This window comes from Marmota flaviventris, chromosome 8 (genome assembly GCF_047511675.1).
Source record: "Marmota flaviventris isolate mMarFla1 chromosome 8, mMarFla1.hap1, whole genome shotgun sequence".
Classification (NCBI taxonomy): domain Eukaryota; kingdom Metazoa; phylum Chordata; class Mammalia; order Rodentia; family Sciuridae; genus Marmota; species Marmota flaviventris.
In genome coordinates, this window is record NC_092505.1 from 105064725 (window position 1) to 105081841 (window position 17117).

At 38.3% G+C, this 17117-nt stretch overlaps 1 protein-coding gene across 1 annotated transcript in view; it reads right to left on the reverse strand.

Annotated features, from left to right (window-relative positions):
- Positions 1 to 4465: 4465 nt before the first annotated feature.
- Ppm1l (protein phosphatase, Mg2+/Mn2+ dependent 1L) overlaps positions 4466 to 17117 on the reverse strand; it is a 279788-nt gene continuing 267136 nt past the window's right edge. The window contains exons 3-4 of the mRNA XM_027934024.2: positions 13554 to 13715; positions 4466 to 9463 (exon numbers count right to left, since the gene is read on the reverse strand). Of these exons, the coding sequence (XP_027789825.1) occupies positions 9117 to 9463; positions 13554 to 13715 (509 nt within the window). The 3' untranslated portion in view covers positions 4466 to 9116. The remainder of the gene's footprint in view (positions 9464 to 13553; positions 13716 to 17117) is intronic.

Sequence of the window (17117 nt, forward strand, 5' to 3'; positions counted from 1 at the left end):
CTCCATCTATAGGTTTTTTGTTGTTGCTTGGTATTGGGGATTGAACTCAAGGTCACTGAGTCACATCCCCAGCAGCCCCCCTACCCCTTTTTTGGAGGCAGGTTGCCATGAAGTTGCTTAGGCCTTGTTGAGTTGCTGAGGCTGGCCCTGAACTTGCCATCATCCAGTCTCAGCCTCCAGAGTCGCTGGGATTACAGGTGCACACCACCACGTCCGGCTCCACCTGTGATTTTGATTTATCAAATCAGAAGTTGGTTTGTATTAATTTGAATTTTCTTTTACAAGTTCTCATGATTAAAAACAAAATAACAGCAAAAAGTCAATTTCTGATCACAATGAGATAGTCTCATTACTTACCATTCACTATCTATAGAGGAAAAAATTATTCTATTTCAATAGAATTCTCATGGTCTAGGGAAGATGGCTAGCAGGCCAAGAATTTAGAAAGAGGTCATAACTTCTGTGGTTATAAAATAAAAGTCTTATATTTAGAATTTTAGCTTTTCTCCATACAGAAAATAGATGTTATTTTTGCTCAAAAATTCAAAATTAAAATTCCATGCCCAGTTCTTAGAATGTGTAAGGTAACTATGAATACCAAATTTATGATTAAAAAAAGTCTGGCTTTAGTCTTCTGTTTGTACTCCTGAAGTATGTTAATTTTCTGTATAATTCCTTATACTCAGGAATAGTAATGATAAATAATTTCAGTTCTGGGTTCTCTTTTGAGGCATGAGAGTGTTACACTTTATACTCTTGGGAACAAAAATAAAAATGGGCCATGGAGAGATGTTCCATTTTCTCCTGTTCTTTTACAGAGGGATAGACAGCCTGTTTGACTAGACCCGTGGAGCCCATGCATAGCTGCTGTCCCATTAGGGTGAAGGCTTCTGGGGACACACATTCTCTCATCACCTTCCGTCATAAGTCAGTTAAAAAGTTAAATGTGCTATCATTAATTATCTCAAAACATTTATATTTTAATTGGATAATTCCTAATTTAAAATGTATTAATATAGCTGGTGCTGCATGCCTGTAATCCCAGCAGCTTGGGAGGCTGAGATAGGAGGATTTCAAGTTCAAAGCCAGCCTCAGAAAAATCTAGGCACTACGAAACTCAGTGAGACCCTGTCTCTAAATAAAACACAAAATAGGGCTGGGGATATGACTCAGTGGTCAAGTGCCCCTGAGTGCAATCCCTGGTACCAAAAACTAAATAAATAAGATAAAATAAAATGAAAAAGAAAGGAAAAAAGTATTCACACAGAAGCAAAAGCAGAAGTAATAGAGAAAGAATTGGGGAGAGGGACATTTAGGATACCCAGTCATTAAAAATGTAAAATAAGGTTATCAGAAATTACCACTCATAGGTTTTATTGTCCCTACACTGGGACAGTCTCTTTCTTGGTCCCCGAAGCCTCCATTGTCTCTCAACTCCCAACTCCATCCTTGGGAAAGCAGATGATCTAGTAACAGAATAATTAATGCAGTGTGCTTGGCTGTGGGCAAGATATTTACCAATCTCTTACCATTTATTATTACATGCAGAAAAAATTCTAGTTCTGTCCTAGTTTTATGAATTTCAGCCCATTGGAGAAAATCATGAAATATGTTTTTCACCCCATTCAGCCAATACTAAGTGTTTTAATATCTGTAAGGGGCCCCCAATAGACTGTAAACCACAAGAAGGCAATGGTGGCACCTGAGTGGTCACCACTGGATACATTCATTTAGTCATTGCCTGGCTCAAGGTCTGTGCTCAGAAAAATAAAACAAAGGAAATAATAAAATATATAAGCAGACTTTCTTGTAGTTAAAAATAGTGACTTTCCCAGTGAAATCTGTTCATAAGGTAGATATATTTATAAATGCAGTGATGCTTATATGTATTCAAAAACCTCATACAGTTTGCTTATAGAGATTATGTAAATGAACAGAGTTCACTTTGGGGTCTCCTGGAATTAACAGATTAATGACCATTTTCCAGGCTTGTCAGAACAATCATTCTTCCAAACTTATTAAAATTTCTTTTTGTTCTCTTTTTCCTGGTTGCCCAAAGGAATGTTGAGATGTCACTAAATAGATTTCAACTTTATGATCTGAATCGAAGTTGTGTAAGTGCTATAAATCAAAATTATTTATTTTAGTAATTGAAGACTAAAATGAAAGATAATGTGGTAGATGTCAATGTTTCAATGTGAAACTGAATTTCAAATAAATGAAAAAGGGCAAAGACTGCTTTTTATAATAGAAAAAAAAGTTATGGGTTTTTCCATTGTTGCATCTATTATTCTTTCTGAATATATGCCTGAGATAAAAGGATAATCAAGATAATAAATACATAAAGCCTTTTTGGTTATAGCCTTGGAGTCTAAATAAGAAAAATATTCTTGGTTAATGTCCCAAGGCAGATTCTAGGTTTTCTCCATGTAGTAAATTTATCTTTCCATAATTATACTCAGCAGTCACCATTTTTTCTTTCATACACTCTGAGGAAGAGAATTTAAAATGTATTCAAGAGATACCGTTTTCTTGAGTTAGAGATGTCTAAAGCACCATTTCTGCAGGGTTACTTTTGTAAAAAAAAAATTATATGAGCAAGATGACCCTTTTCATTATACGAAGCAAGAACATTAAATTATCATGTGGTTCATTTTCATGAAATTGTCTGTTATAAAGTGGTACTCACTAGTATTCGTGTTGGCATTTGGAAAATTACCACTATGTTAAAACACTCTCAGTTGTGACCATGACTGTGTTTATTTGATTTCAGTTTAATTCAGACAATCTAAAATGAAAGGCCAACTATTTAGTATCTTTTAAAATTCTAAAAAGGAGTAGTTCCTTTTCACAAATGCAGAAATTCTAAGGATTCAGGATAAAAGCATGTCCAAGATTTGGAAAGGACAGTAAAGGTGTTTATGACAGCAATAAATGACACCATATCTGTTTTTGTTGGGGAAAACAATGGAATAGGGTCTATAATTTTACCACTTTACATTATTGAAAAAAAAAACAAACCCTGTCTTCCCTTTTAGAATATTGATGTTTTAAAAAGTACAATTGTATCCTACTGATCTATGAGCAGATGTCAGGAATCACTACTGAACACATCCTATATATGGGAAAAGCCTGGTAATTTACATCTCTGATTACCTACTTTTATATTTTTCATATCTGGTTATCTCAAAGGCCATCCTCTCCCAATTCCTTGACCATTGTTTCTACCTTTGCTTCTGCATGAACACATTTAAAATAATGATTTATCTAATTAAAATATAAATATTTTGAAGTAATTCATCACATTAATTTCTGGATTGACTCATGCTAGAAGGTGACAAGAGAATGTGTAGCTAATTCAGTCTTGCTCCTGTAGAGGTAGCAAGTGACCCAGGCCAATTTTCCTGCTACTCCTCATCCCCTAACTCCTACCCCACAATCAGCCACCAGGGCTTTTATAAGATTCTGCTTGTGCTCAGAGCTAGGAATGCTGGTCTTGGAGGTTTCCAGAATTAATGTGGCTAGGCACAGTGATGGATGCCTGTAATCCCACCTTCTGGAGAGGCTGTGGTAGGAGGAACACAAGTTCAAGACCAGTCTGTGCAATTTACTGAGACCATGTCTTAAAAATAAAAATAAAAAAGGCTAGGGGTATAGCTCAGTGGTAGAGTACTTACCTAACAAGTGCAAGGCCCTGGGTTCAATTCCCAGTACACACACACACACACACACACACACACACGCACACACACAAATTAGCAAATGGCAGGCAGGATTTTATAGTTAAATAATACCAGATTATAAAACTCCTTGAATAAATGAAGCTGTGTACATCTTTAAATACAACCTATTCCTTTGCTTCATGCTTGTTTTCATTGAAGTTTTAGATAGTGAAAATGCCTATGATGATTTTTCAAAATGAACAGTTACTACGTGTTCTCCTCAAAGTCTTTAAGTTGGATTTATTAAAGTGATTGTACATATGATGGTGTGGTTATTACTAAACATGTAAAAATTATCATAATCAACCTTCAGTGTAATAGTTTGCAGCTTAACAGTTATAAAAAGAATAATGGACAGAGCATTAACATTACTAGGAATCAGCAAAAATTTACATATTAGAAAACATATTAAGAAACAACGGAAGCCTCATGGTACTGACTGTCCCTTGCCCTTTGCAATATGCCACCTAGAGTAAGGGATCCTACCTTTAGATTTTAGACAGGTTCAAAGGGTGGGCAGATTCCTAAATATTGGATGTAATTTTAAATTACTGATTTTACCCTAAATTCACTCTGTACCATGTTTCATCCATTATTGGGGGGTTATCTGTAATGGCATCCCAAACAAACTGCCCAAACTGAAAGTGACTATTATGGAACTATGATCAAACCTTACATGTTAGGCAAGAGATAACTTGCTAAACTTATATATATATATATATATATATATATATATATATATATATATATATATATATATATATATATATATAATATGAAAGGTAGGATGACATATAACAGAAATTTAGGACCTAGGAGCTCCAGTTGATTTTAAATTATTTCATTGAATCTAGAGAGAATAGAGGAAAGAGTAAATAGGTGTTAAGTTTGCACTTCCATTATTATTCAATGTAGTTAATTTTTAAAATTGAGTTAAAATTTCAAAAGTGAGTTAAAATCAAACATGAACTTTTTCCTGTTCTATTATTTTCTCTATATTTTAAACTATCACATATAGTGATGAAACATAAAAATATTTATTCAACCTGGAGAGCAAATATAACTGCAAAAAAGCACTGAAAGATCTTGGAATGAACTTGAGAACTTCCTATCTAAGGTAAAGCTCTTACTTGTTATTCACATGAGGGAAAACTTGTTAGACTTCTGCTATCAATATGAGGTGCTAGTCGTCACATTAAATAAGACTATTTTTAAACTGTTTCTATTTAATCAGCCTCTTCCATGAAAGGATTAGTGCTACTAAATTGCAAACTGTACTGCTACTATAAAGAGTCATGGCGAATGAGAAAGCATATTTCAATATATCAGAATTTCCCAAAGTGTATTCCTTGAATGTTATTGGAATGAGAAAACACATTTCAATATATCAGAATTTCCCAAAGTGTATTCCTTGAATGTTACTAGGTATTATTTTAAAAAGGTTCTGCGGTCAAATTAATCTGGGAAACAAAGAGCTAACAGAAATTATGCATGTGGTATGTTTCCCGTTCCACTGCAGTATATTTAAAATTAGAGGCTTCAATGAGCTTATATGTACTTTCTAAGACCATGTTTCCCAAACTTCTTTGACCCTGAAGCCCCATATTTGGAAGAGCATCTTTGGAACTTGCTTCTTTGGAACACACTTTGGGGAACATCGAATTCTACTATTTTTTAGTGTGCAGCTAACAATCTCAAAAATTCAGATAATGTTTTAGTCCAGATGCAATTAAACAGGCCCCAGCATAGTAGCTAACAGTCATTACATTTTTCCAGAACTGCTGGAAATGCTGGCATAACATGCAAAGGTAATTCTGGGGGACTATAAAGGGAAGATCAATTTATGATGTGTTGAAAGAAGGGAAAAATAATTTCTGAAATCATTGGAAAATAAAGATTTATATAAAGCATATTTCCCTATACTTTCAAATGTACAATGAAATTTCATCCTTTTTCAATGTAAGCCTTACATTGAAATAGTTGCAAGAGAGATCTGCCAACAATTCATGGAGGAAAGGAAAAAAAAAAAAAAGGAAAATCAAGGTATACCTGGCAAAGGAAAAAGTGATCCCTTCTTTGCTTCTTGTCAATCCCTCATGCATTTCCACATACTCCAGTGACTCATTCCAATAATGTAATCAGTTTCCTAGATCCACTTCAGAGAGGATTCTGTCATGCAGTCCCTTTTACCATTTGTGCAAAATGTCAAAGTCAATAAGGTGTTTTAAATTATCCAGTTTGCATATGCTCCTTTACTATATAACACTCTCTGTGTAATACTCCACATATGCAAGATACAATAGGCCAATATCTTCAATCCACAGCAAGGATTAGAATGTAGCCATTAGTTGCCAGTAATGAGCATATATGCATATAGTCATGTTGCATCAGAACAGTGACTCAGAGTTAATTGCCTCGTATAAGTTGGTCACATTAAAAAAAAATTCAGGTCTTGGGGACTAGTGTTGGAGCTCTCTACATAAGTAGAGTTTATTCCTATGATTAAAGAATTGCAAATACACTGAATTTTAAAAATTTCCCATCCTCCCATTTCTAACCCATTTAATGAGTACAAATTGCCAAAGAAGCAGCAGCAGAGCAGTGCATTAATGAGGATCTGGGATTGCCCTCTTGCTCAGGAGCATGTGGTCATTCCCAGCTTCATTTCCAAAAGACTATAGAACCATCCCAAAATTTGGCACTGTGGAGACTATTGGCAATTCAAACTCAGGTTAACTAGGGAGTAGGGGCAGTCTCAGATGACAATTCCAAAGCTTTGGCAGTGCTGTTTAGGGAAGCTTTACATGCAAACTTCTCAATTTCCCTATAGGCTAGATCCAACTTTCCTGAGCTTCTAGAGAAGTGGGGGAGGCAGCCAGTACACCACAGGACAGCCCAGATGTGCTGTTCTCAGACCCCTAACAACTGGAAAAGGATCAGGGAGAGAGAGCTCCAGGAGGACAGGGGAAGGGAACAGAGTACTTTGATTTTGTACATAACAATTAACCAAACCGCTATTTTGTCCATGCTTCTACCTTTAAAAAATTACAAACCATAGTAGGGGGGAAAGAGGCAGAAAAGGAGTGTGAGATTTACACTCTATTTGGTTAAAATCAGAAATGAACTAATTCTACAAAGCAAAATTTAAAAGATGCCTTGTGAACCTCAATTTTTTTTTTTAAAAGGCATGTACATATCTTGTACACTCAGCACTGTATCTGTTAAGAAATTTGCTTAAATAAATAAGTACAGAATTTACTAATTTGGTACCTTTTTCATCTTCACCAAAGCTTCACTATTTTCATTTTGGACAATATAATGTACTTCGCTTGTTATGCATTTTTACATTAAGCAAAAATATAAAAAGGAAAGATACTGTGAACTGTAAAATGTTGGACCTTCAGTTAAATGGTGGGTGATTCCAGATAAGAACATCCTAGATATTCAAGCAAACTCAGCTACCTGGTCTGAATGCCCATCACTGATCACAATAATTTGTTTCCCACATTTCTGTTCCCACCTCTGCCCTAAATACACACATCCAAATGTTCAGTGTCTTTCAAGGAACAACTGCTTAAATCTAAAATGGCAGCAGATATTTTGTACTAAAACATTCTATGGCTAAAAAACAATAATCAAGATTCTAACATTAATGTTGGAAAATACAGAATACAAAATCTTGGGAAATCATTATTAATTCTCATTGCAGTCAAAGATAGGTAAGTTCTTGGAAGTATCAAGACAAACTGCAGTTCTTCGCAGCATAAGTTAATCATTCTCCTGAGTTCTTTCCTGGAAACTGCTTCAGGAAAGCTCTGCAGCTGAAGGGGAACAGAGGGTAGGGCACCATGGGTTGGAGGCGGCCAGTGAACAGGCATTTGTAAGGACTAATGTCCACTCAGAAAGAATAAAACCAGGTGCACCTGGGGGTGGGGATGCAACAGAAGTTTAGCTGTTAGAGCTGCCTTCTTCAGGCAAAGAGGATAACCCAGCATTTTCTATAAATTAACTTATAAAATGCTGAGGCTGGAAAAAATATGACTTTGGTGATTGATAGGAAACAGAACAGCAAAGCCAGGCCTCCAAATAATTCTAGGCCACTTATCGATGTGGGTTCTTCTTTGAATTCTCATCCAGCTTTGCTGCCACTGCACACAAGTCCCCCACAAGTCCCTTTAGTCGAAGTGGGGCCGTTTGCCTTTGCCTGAGGAAGGCTACCCAATGTGGATAGAGGTTTGCAACCAAATGTGAAAAGCTTCATCCTTTTCATTGGCGAGAAAAAGCATGCCCCAGTAGTTCACCACATAATTCCAAAGTCTGGGAACGTGTTTCTGGCTTCAAGGAACACATGCAGTTCTAGGCTGTTGCTTCTCCAAATACTGCTTGAAAGATGCTCAAAAGCTATTAAGCTAGGGCTTGGGGAAAACTGCACAAAAACTTGCAGCTGGTGTTCACTTCAGGGTGGTAATCTCACCTGCTCACTCCTTTCACTTCCAGTGCAAACTGCCAGCTTTCCAAGGAGCACTGTGACTCATTCAGTATGGTTTTCCTCTATGTGTTCTTAAAGGTGGAAGGAATGATGGCATTGTGATTTGTGGTTTTCATTTCCCCTAATATGATTTCTTGATTAGCTAAGATGAAAAATTGTGGTGTGTGTTATGAAATTAATAATTGCCCATTACATACAGGAAGGTGTAAGCAAAAGGTCAAGTCATGCATGATTAGGATAAACATACAAAGGTTCATCAGGTGGTACCCAAAATCTATTTAACTAATAAAAGGAGGAAGGGAAAAGGGTTATTTCTGCTGTGCAGGCGCTGCCTCTGATCGCCCAACCTCACAGTTTTTCTTAGCCTCCAAGAGCAGCCCACAAATCATAAACAGCTCCAAATCTGTTTCCAGGCTGCTGCTCAGGAGAAAACATGGACTCAGGAGGACCACACATTCTAGGACTACTTTGCCCCTTGACTGAACATCAGCCCCTGACTTATAGGTCACAATGGCCTGTCTTATGCAGGAAGGGAGGCTTGTCCCACCCAGGGTTTCAGAGGGGACATAAAGGCTGATGCCTGGAGGACCCTTAAAGGGATCTTAAAAAGAATCTTAAGAAGGAGAATACATGGTGCATCTGCTGTTCACTTCATACATGTGGATCTACAGCTACCTATTTATATATTTTGGACATAGAAGAGTTGGGGAAACAAAGAAACCATTTTTCAGCCACTCAACTACATTGGCCAGGGGTATCCTCTGTTCATCACTGCAGGGGGTGGGGTGGGGATTCAGTGTCTGGGATGGATGATCCTAATTACAATTCCCACACCTTTCACTACATTAAAAGAAACCAGTGTGTCAAAAGTCCTTTAGTCTAAGGCAGCTGAGACCCCGAAGGGTTCACTGCTCTTCTGCTTTGCTGCTATTCCTGAACTTTACCACCATGACAGTAATATTATCAGGGCAGCCTCTGTAAAATGACTGTAATACTATGCTTTTGGCTCCAAAGTGAGGTTCATCCAAGCGCTCCTTGATGAATCGGACTGCTTCTTCATTGCTGAAGGCATCCCATAGGCCATCTGATGCCAAGATCATGAACTCAGGCTGGAGCTTGTCCAGGTCAAAGGTGAGGATGTCTGGGTCTGGAATGACCACATTGAGGTTTTTCAGCGGATAATCCCCCAGGGAGCGAGACATGGCCAGGATTCCCTGGACCCTCCAGGAACCATTGAAACTGATGAAACCACCTAGAAAGACAGAAGAAGCCCATTAGCTTGCCCAGCTGATATCTCCCACACCTGGCACTGTGAACATGTACAAAAGGTTGACCTACTATGTGTAAGCTGGGCCACAGTACTTTCCCTCACCAAGCAGCATTCTGCTGCATGGCTTGGAGTTTGACAGCCTTTCAGGAGATCCTAATGCCCTCATCCTTAAACCTCTAAGGCCTTCAGGAATATATCAACTAGAGTATAATGGTAGGGTACACACAAGGGAGAGGCATCAGTTTTAACCCTGTGGAAGCTCAGTGACTGCAGTAGAGAGCACTAGGGTGGGAACTGGAGGAGAGTGGCAAGGGAGCGCTGAAAGGCAGGTAGCAGACACCAGAGACATCACTGGAATGATCACTTAGCCTACGGCTGCCCTTGGATGCCCCTATGTACATCTCAAAACTGTTGTGGTTTGGATATAATGTGCCTCCCCAAAGCTCATGTGTGACCCAATGCAAGAAAGTTTAGAAGTGAAATGATTGTGTTACGAGAGCCTTAACATAATCAGTGTATTAATTTCCTGATAGGGATTAACTGGATGGTAACTGCAGGCAGGCAGAATGTGGCTGGAGGAGGTGGATCATTTGGGGTGTGCCTTTAGGGTATATTTTTTGTCTGTGGTGAGAAAAGCGCTCTCTCTCTCTCTCTCTCTCTCTCTCTCTCTCTCTCTCTGCTTCCTGGTGCCATGTCCTAAGCTGCTTTCCTCTACCCCTCTTCTGCCATGATGTTCTGCTTCACCTCAGGCCTATAGCAAATAGAACCAGAGTCTATGAACTGAGACCTCTGAAACCATGAACCCCCAAATAAACTTTTCCTCTTCTAATTATTCTTGTCAAGTCTTTTGGTCACAGTAGAGAACAAGCTGACTGATACCCTCCCCCCTAAACAGGTTTGGGATTAAGGAAAAGTACATTTTAATATATACATTGAAGGCTCAGGCCAGGCTGCTTGGATTTGATCCCTGGCTCTGTCACTTGTAGCTATGTGTGACTTTGGATGAAATTTTCTCTCTGTTCCTTGGTCTCACTGCAAAATGGGGACATTATCTACTATTGTTGTGAGAAATAAAGGAGTCATTCCATATAAATCATTTAGCACCATGCTTGAATAATATAGGCTCTCAGTAATGTTATCTATTATTTTTCTTTAAAGGAGCTAAAATCTGTTCATTCACATATTTTTTTTTCAGGTATTTATTAAATACCTACTCCGTGGAAGGCAATTTGTAGGATACAACATTATACAAGATCCAGACCTTTCTCTAAAGAAATAGACAGTCTGGCAGGAGAGATAAGAAGACACACATTAAATGCTACAAGCACAAAGTAGTATTCTTTCAGAGGAGAATAGTATCTGCTAAATGCTGAAAGCAGAGGGAGGACAGAGGGATGATTTCTGGGTGTGATGAGCATGGGGGAAAGGGTGTTAAATCTGGGCTTGACTGATGGATAGGACTTCTATAGGCAGGGATGCAGGAGAGCATTCCAGGAAGCGTGGTCTAGTAGGCAGGAACATGGGCAATGGAGTCAGTCCTCATTTCAATTCTGGTCCTCCCATTCACTAGCTGTGAGTCACTGAACACACAAGCTTCTCTAAGTGCCAGTTTGTTGGCTGTGACATGATTATCATCCTCATAAGATAGTTAAAGACAAAAAGTCTGTAAAGCTCTAGGCTTGGCTCCTAGAACAGAATGAACACAAATGAGTGGCACTTGATGTTGATGTTGATGTTGTTATTGGAAACAGCATAAGGAATAGAGAAAGACTATTATGTACAGTTTTTGGCCCAGACTGGTTGGAGCTTATTGTCACACTAATCAGGAGTGGGAACACTGATCAGAGAAGACACACATAATGATGACAAAACTAATCCTTGTTCTTTAAGCCTCCTATAAATATACCCTTGACCAAATAAAGAACAGAGCAGGTAAGATTAATCTCCTTAGAAGTGGTGTCCAAATTTACTTCTATATACAATCACTGTAGGGTGGGAGTGGGGTGTTGGGTGTGACAGGGAAGAGGAGGGAGAATGAAATGGCAGTGATATTTCAAAACAGAGTACTGGATACAAAGACGACAGCTCCAGATGTATCATGTACACATCCTTGCTGTGTTATGCAAGAGTTGTTATGGCTTAGCTTAGTCAGTAAGCATCATATAGATTATAGGATATCAATAAACAAGATAAGGTAAAATTATAGGATAAGTAATATTAAGCTATTTTGGTTATAAGTTAGAAGTACTTAAGAACTTAGCCTAAGTGATCTGTCTTAAAAGGAACTATCTTAATTAGAGTGTGCAGTTAAACCAGTTAAGAAACTTTAATTGCTGCAACCTCTACCCAACCACAAATGTCAACTCCACCCCTAACCAAAAACAAAAACAAAAACAAAAACAATCCCCAGCTACTGCAGACAGATACTTGTAACATTGTAACAGCCCACATAACTGTTAGATTTAGCTTCTGAAACCAAGCTTGCTTTACCTAGTTGCAGACTCCTGCACAGGGTGAAATGATTTTTATCCTTAAAAGTTTGTGTGCACAGAGGTGGGCATAGCCAGATGGCTAATAAAGGCTCTCCAATTTGGACCAAATTTGGACTGAGAGTGTTTTCTGAATGATCATCCCACAACAGAGTGGGCCACCTGGATCTTAAATCCAGGCTCACAGAGGGCAGTTGTGGGGAGATGCTACCTTCACACTTAAGGAAGTCAGAGCCTTTTGCTAACACTTCCTGGAGCTCATCAAACCTTGATAGATGTCTGAAATCATTGTTTGTTCCATCTCATCAACAGAAATCTGACCAAAAGCTTTTATTCAAAACTATTCTGCATCTCAAGTAGTCACTGAAGCAAGGGCTTGTAATAAAATGCAAATACTTTTTGACTCCATAGTACAGAGTCCTACTGTGAAAACTTAAATGTGCATTAGATTCACTTCATTTACTCATTGGGCAGAAGCTGACCTACAGAGATTGAGAGTCAGACTGCAGACAGCAGGGATCCATGCTGGTTAGAGACTAGTGTGCCTGAGCATTGCACTTCCAGCTGGTCTGCTGCCTTGTGTGTCATGAAGTTGTCAGTCTGTGGAGCAAAGGAATTCTTTTCTTCCACAGACTATCCCAAATCTAGTTTTGAAAATAGAATAATCAACTGATAATCCTCCTTGGAGTCTTTGTCCAAATGTCAATTTAGTGAAGCCAATATGGACCACTTTTCATAAAACTGCAATTTCCTGACACTCCCCATTCCCATACCAGCTTTATGTCTCTCCATAGCAGTTATCACCTTGCAATATTCTATATAAGTTGGTTATTTTTACTAATTAATTTTTTTGGTTAACATCTATCTGATCCATTCCCCACTCCTAGGCCAATTTCAGAATGTAAACTCCATGAGAAATTTTTTGGGTAGAGGGCGTGTTGGACAAATTAATAAGGGACCCTTCCACCATGCTCTGAAATATTTATTATACTAATCACTGAACTTAGTGATGGAGATGAACAAGACTAAGTTCTTGCCCTCAAAGAGCTCAGTCAGGAACATAAGACAGCTATGTATGCATTGTGAAAGGTGATCCAAGAGGACCACTTTGGATGCTGTAGAAAGACAGAAGACCTAACCTAGACTGGGGGAGCCTTTGCCACAGTGACATGGAAGGCTTCCAAAAGATATCTTGAAGTTGAATCTCAAGGGACAAGTAATTGTCATCCACTAAGAGTAGGAATGGCACTTGCAAAGGCAGAGAGGTATCAGAAACAAAGGTCATTTGGGGAAATGGTTAGTAATTTGGCATGACTAAAGGGAAGCAGAATATGGTAAGAGATAAGAATGAATGGCCCAAAGATCTTATTAATCTGGAAAAGGGGTTCCCTTCTGGAATATTTAGTCATGAGGAGGGGCAAATTCAGTGGCCATTTATTTGGGAGGAAACATTACAAAGTCACAGCTACCTCAGTAGCAGCCTCTGTAGTGACCCACTAATTTCTAGCCCAGGAGGTCTCCAAGCAAGCCCTTTATCCACCAAACAAGATGGCAGACATTCTCTAGAGGTAGTCACATCTCACCAGCTCTCTTTATCCTTTTTCTTTCCTTCAGTTGGTAAGGCTTGTGATCATGAGACAAGGGAATGGCATTCCCATCTTTGTCACACAGGACTCCTCGTGAGTCACCCACATTGGCCACAGTGAGGTCTTTATCTGATAGCAGAGCAATCAAACATGTTGTGCCTGAAAAAGAGAGGAGAGAGGTAGGGTATGAGGTCAGCAATGCATTGAAGTTCAGTTGCTTCTCTTGGTTACTATTCTTCGGTCATTAAAACTGCTCCTGCTGGGTGAGAATTTTACTCCAGCTACTCTGGGAATGATCACAGTTCATTTCAACAACATTGATCAAATCTGACAGTCAATTTTCTTAACGATGTTAGAGTGGCACTGAAATAGGCTAGAATAACATTATCATTTTCCTAAATCACTTTGTCTCTGCTACTCTTAATTTAAAAACATCATATTTAAAAGGATTAGGAGAGAATCAAAATCAGTTTGAAGCTCCAGACAATTGGTACATATTTTCAGCTTCTGATTGGTTCTCAGTTTCTGAGAAGTCCCAGACAAATGTGAGAAAGTTGGGGGCAGTGTGGGCTCCTCAGGTGGGGTTGCAGGAAAAGCTGAGAAATGGCAAATGTACTCTGTGGTGCCCTAATGGAGCTGCTGTCGTCAGGAAAGGTTGAGCCTGACTGTACAAAATCTGACAGTAAAGATGGTGACAAGAAACAGGTCAGCTCCAGTATGATGAGGGCAAGCTATAAAGGTAGAAGCAGAAAAGCGTATGGTGATGGAAGGAAAGAGATCTAGGTAGACAGGAGTGAGCATCGGAGATAGAGCCAAAGGGGAAGCAAGACTGATGGTCTGTTTGTCTAGAGCCCACACAAAATACTTAAGGACAAGCTTTCCTCAATCCTCTTTGAATTGAGAATGGATGAAAACAAGTAAAGTTAACAGTATGGCCTGGTTGGAACCTGCCATGACCAGTTCCCTTCAGTTTCCTCCATCCCTCCCTCCCTTTCTGATGATATCAACTGTCTATAAGTTGTAAAGTGCACAATCATTCATCTCTTGCCTCAAATTGACAGCTCCTTTACTTGATAAAATTGTTCTTTAACATCTCCGGCCTCATGAAGAAGGTTATATTCCATAACAAGAATGTAAACTGCATCTAAATAGCTGTTTAGTCTTCACAGAACAACAAAAAACACTAAATTCTTAAATAAACAAAAAATAAATGCAAGTTGATTTCAGTAGCAGGAGAATAGTTATGATAACTAACATATTTGGATATTGTATTTGTTTGAAATTTTATTCTTAAGCTTAATTAACACAAAACTACCTTGATCAGAAATGGAAAGACATGAAATGTTTGTAACTCAGGATTTCTAATATGAAAAGCCTTGTGAAAACAGAGACTATTCTCTTTGGTTATCATAGCAATTTTGTACCTCTTTTAAAAAGTAGCTATAAGAATGAAAATGTAAACACAAGCACATTTCAAACAAACTGGAGGGTTGGGGATGTAGCTCAGTGTTAGAACTCTTGCCCAGCATATGTGAAACCCTGGGTTCAATATCCACTACCAAACAAACAAAAAGCCCATCAAAAATTAAATAACTGGAAGTTGTTAATCTCAGGTTTTGATACAAGTTGCAATTTTTTGGTCTGTAACTATCCTTACTTTGTTCTCAAGAATCTGATTGGGTAAACTTGTCTGATATAATCAGAGCATAAATTTTCCTTTAAGACACATTCTTAAAGTTTGAAATGTGAAACAGAAACACTGTTTTGTTGGATGTTACATGGTTTATGAGCATTGTATCAATGTAACTTTTGAACCTCTCTTTGTAGGGCCCTCTTCCTTTCTCTCTATGCTCTCTGGGTGAGCATTCCCCTGACTTTAGATTCCATATCATTTGCCTATGATATTAGCACGGCTGACACTCCTGAGGTCCATACCCTTCTGCCTAGTAGGCATTTCTCTCTATCTGCTGTTCTAGGGAAAGCCTCTGGGACCTCCACATAACAGAAGGAAAGGGATCCACCTGGCTGAGGTATGGGCCCCTTTCCCACCCACTTTTCAACCATGGTAGCTCTACATCTGTTAGCTGTATTGAGCCATCCTTTAATATTTTTTTTTTCTTATTTTTAAAGGTGGGGAAAAGGAGTCATTACTGCAGCTAGAAAAAAAATTGAAATTTAATCCTATCTGTGACTAAGAATAACTGAAGGGTTTTAAGCAGAATAGTAACAAAATGAGACTTATATTTTGAAAGAACACTCCAGTGGCAATGTAGAAGACATATAAACTGGAAGCTGTAAGAGCAGACAATGAGGGTCTGAATTAATGTAGTGAACACAGGGGGAAGATTTTTAAATCAGAATACATAGGTCATAGAGAATGGGGGGAATGAGAGAGAAGAGGAAAAGTTGAGAATAATACTATCGGATCTAAATGAGGGAAACTGGGTGCTCCATGGACAAGGACTCAAGGGGTATCTACTAGGGGCTTTTGGGAAAGGCTTTCTCTTTTCCTGCCACTGTTAGGGAACATGCTTCAGGGGTATGGCAAGAAGCAGGGGTTGGTAAGCAAATAGATAAAGAGCCTGAAACCTTAAGGGCATCACGGAAGTGCAGAACCAACCTGGAACCACTCTGTCTTGTTCTGTGAGACAATAAATGCCTTTTCTATGAGAGGTTTTCTGAGTCTGATTTGTTGTTGTTCCTTATTATTACCCTAATTGATTTGGGGGCACAGTCCTATAAGGGGCTTATTGATGAGAGATTTAGAATGTGTCTGCTTCGCTGTATTCACATGCTATTGGATATACTTAGGATTTATGACCTGCTTTTGTTAAGAACACAATGCCATTGTTTCTATAGGTCAGTTAAGATCTATTTCATGATGCAGATTTTAGTAAAGAATTACTTATGTTAGCAAGAGTCTTTGACCTGGCCAGAATGACTGAGACCAAATAGTAGAAATATACAACCCAAATGTCTCCAATTTCCTCTCTACTGAAAAACCCTGCCCATATCCTGGGTGGGTCCTTTTTGAGTCTAGAGAAATAATCTGTATAAAGCTACAGAGCACCTGGGGATGAGGGGTATCCACATATCAAGAACAGAAACAAACTAGGATGCTTTATGCAAGCACCTTGTTGTTCAAGCTTTGCAGTCTTAGTCCATATTTGTAAGACACAGTTTATAATCTAATTTTTCTTACAAGCTGCTCTGTTGCTGAGAAATTCCAGAAAAGTATTAGGCTGGAAAAAAATTCAGAAAACCACTTTTTTTGTATGCTGAGATAAAACATCCCCAGTATTCTGGCTATTGCTTTGAGGTAAATGAATTATTCTATTATAGTACCATTTATTTACAATCAATCAAACACACACACACACACACCAAAAAAAAAAACAAAACAAAACAAAAAAACAAACAATAGGTTTGCCAATATTGCTTAATTCTGAACATCAGAATGTTTCTAGATTAACAATTTAATATAGATGAAAATTTATTTGCAACTCTAAAAAAGATCTTTGAAATTTAACTTTATAACTTCACAGAGGTTTTTATATTTTC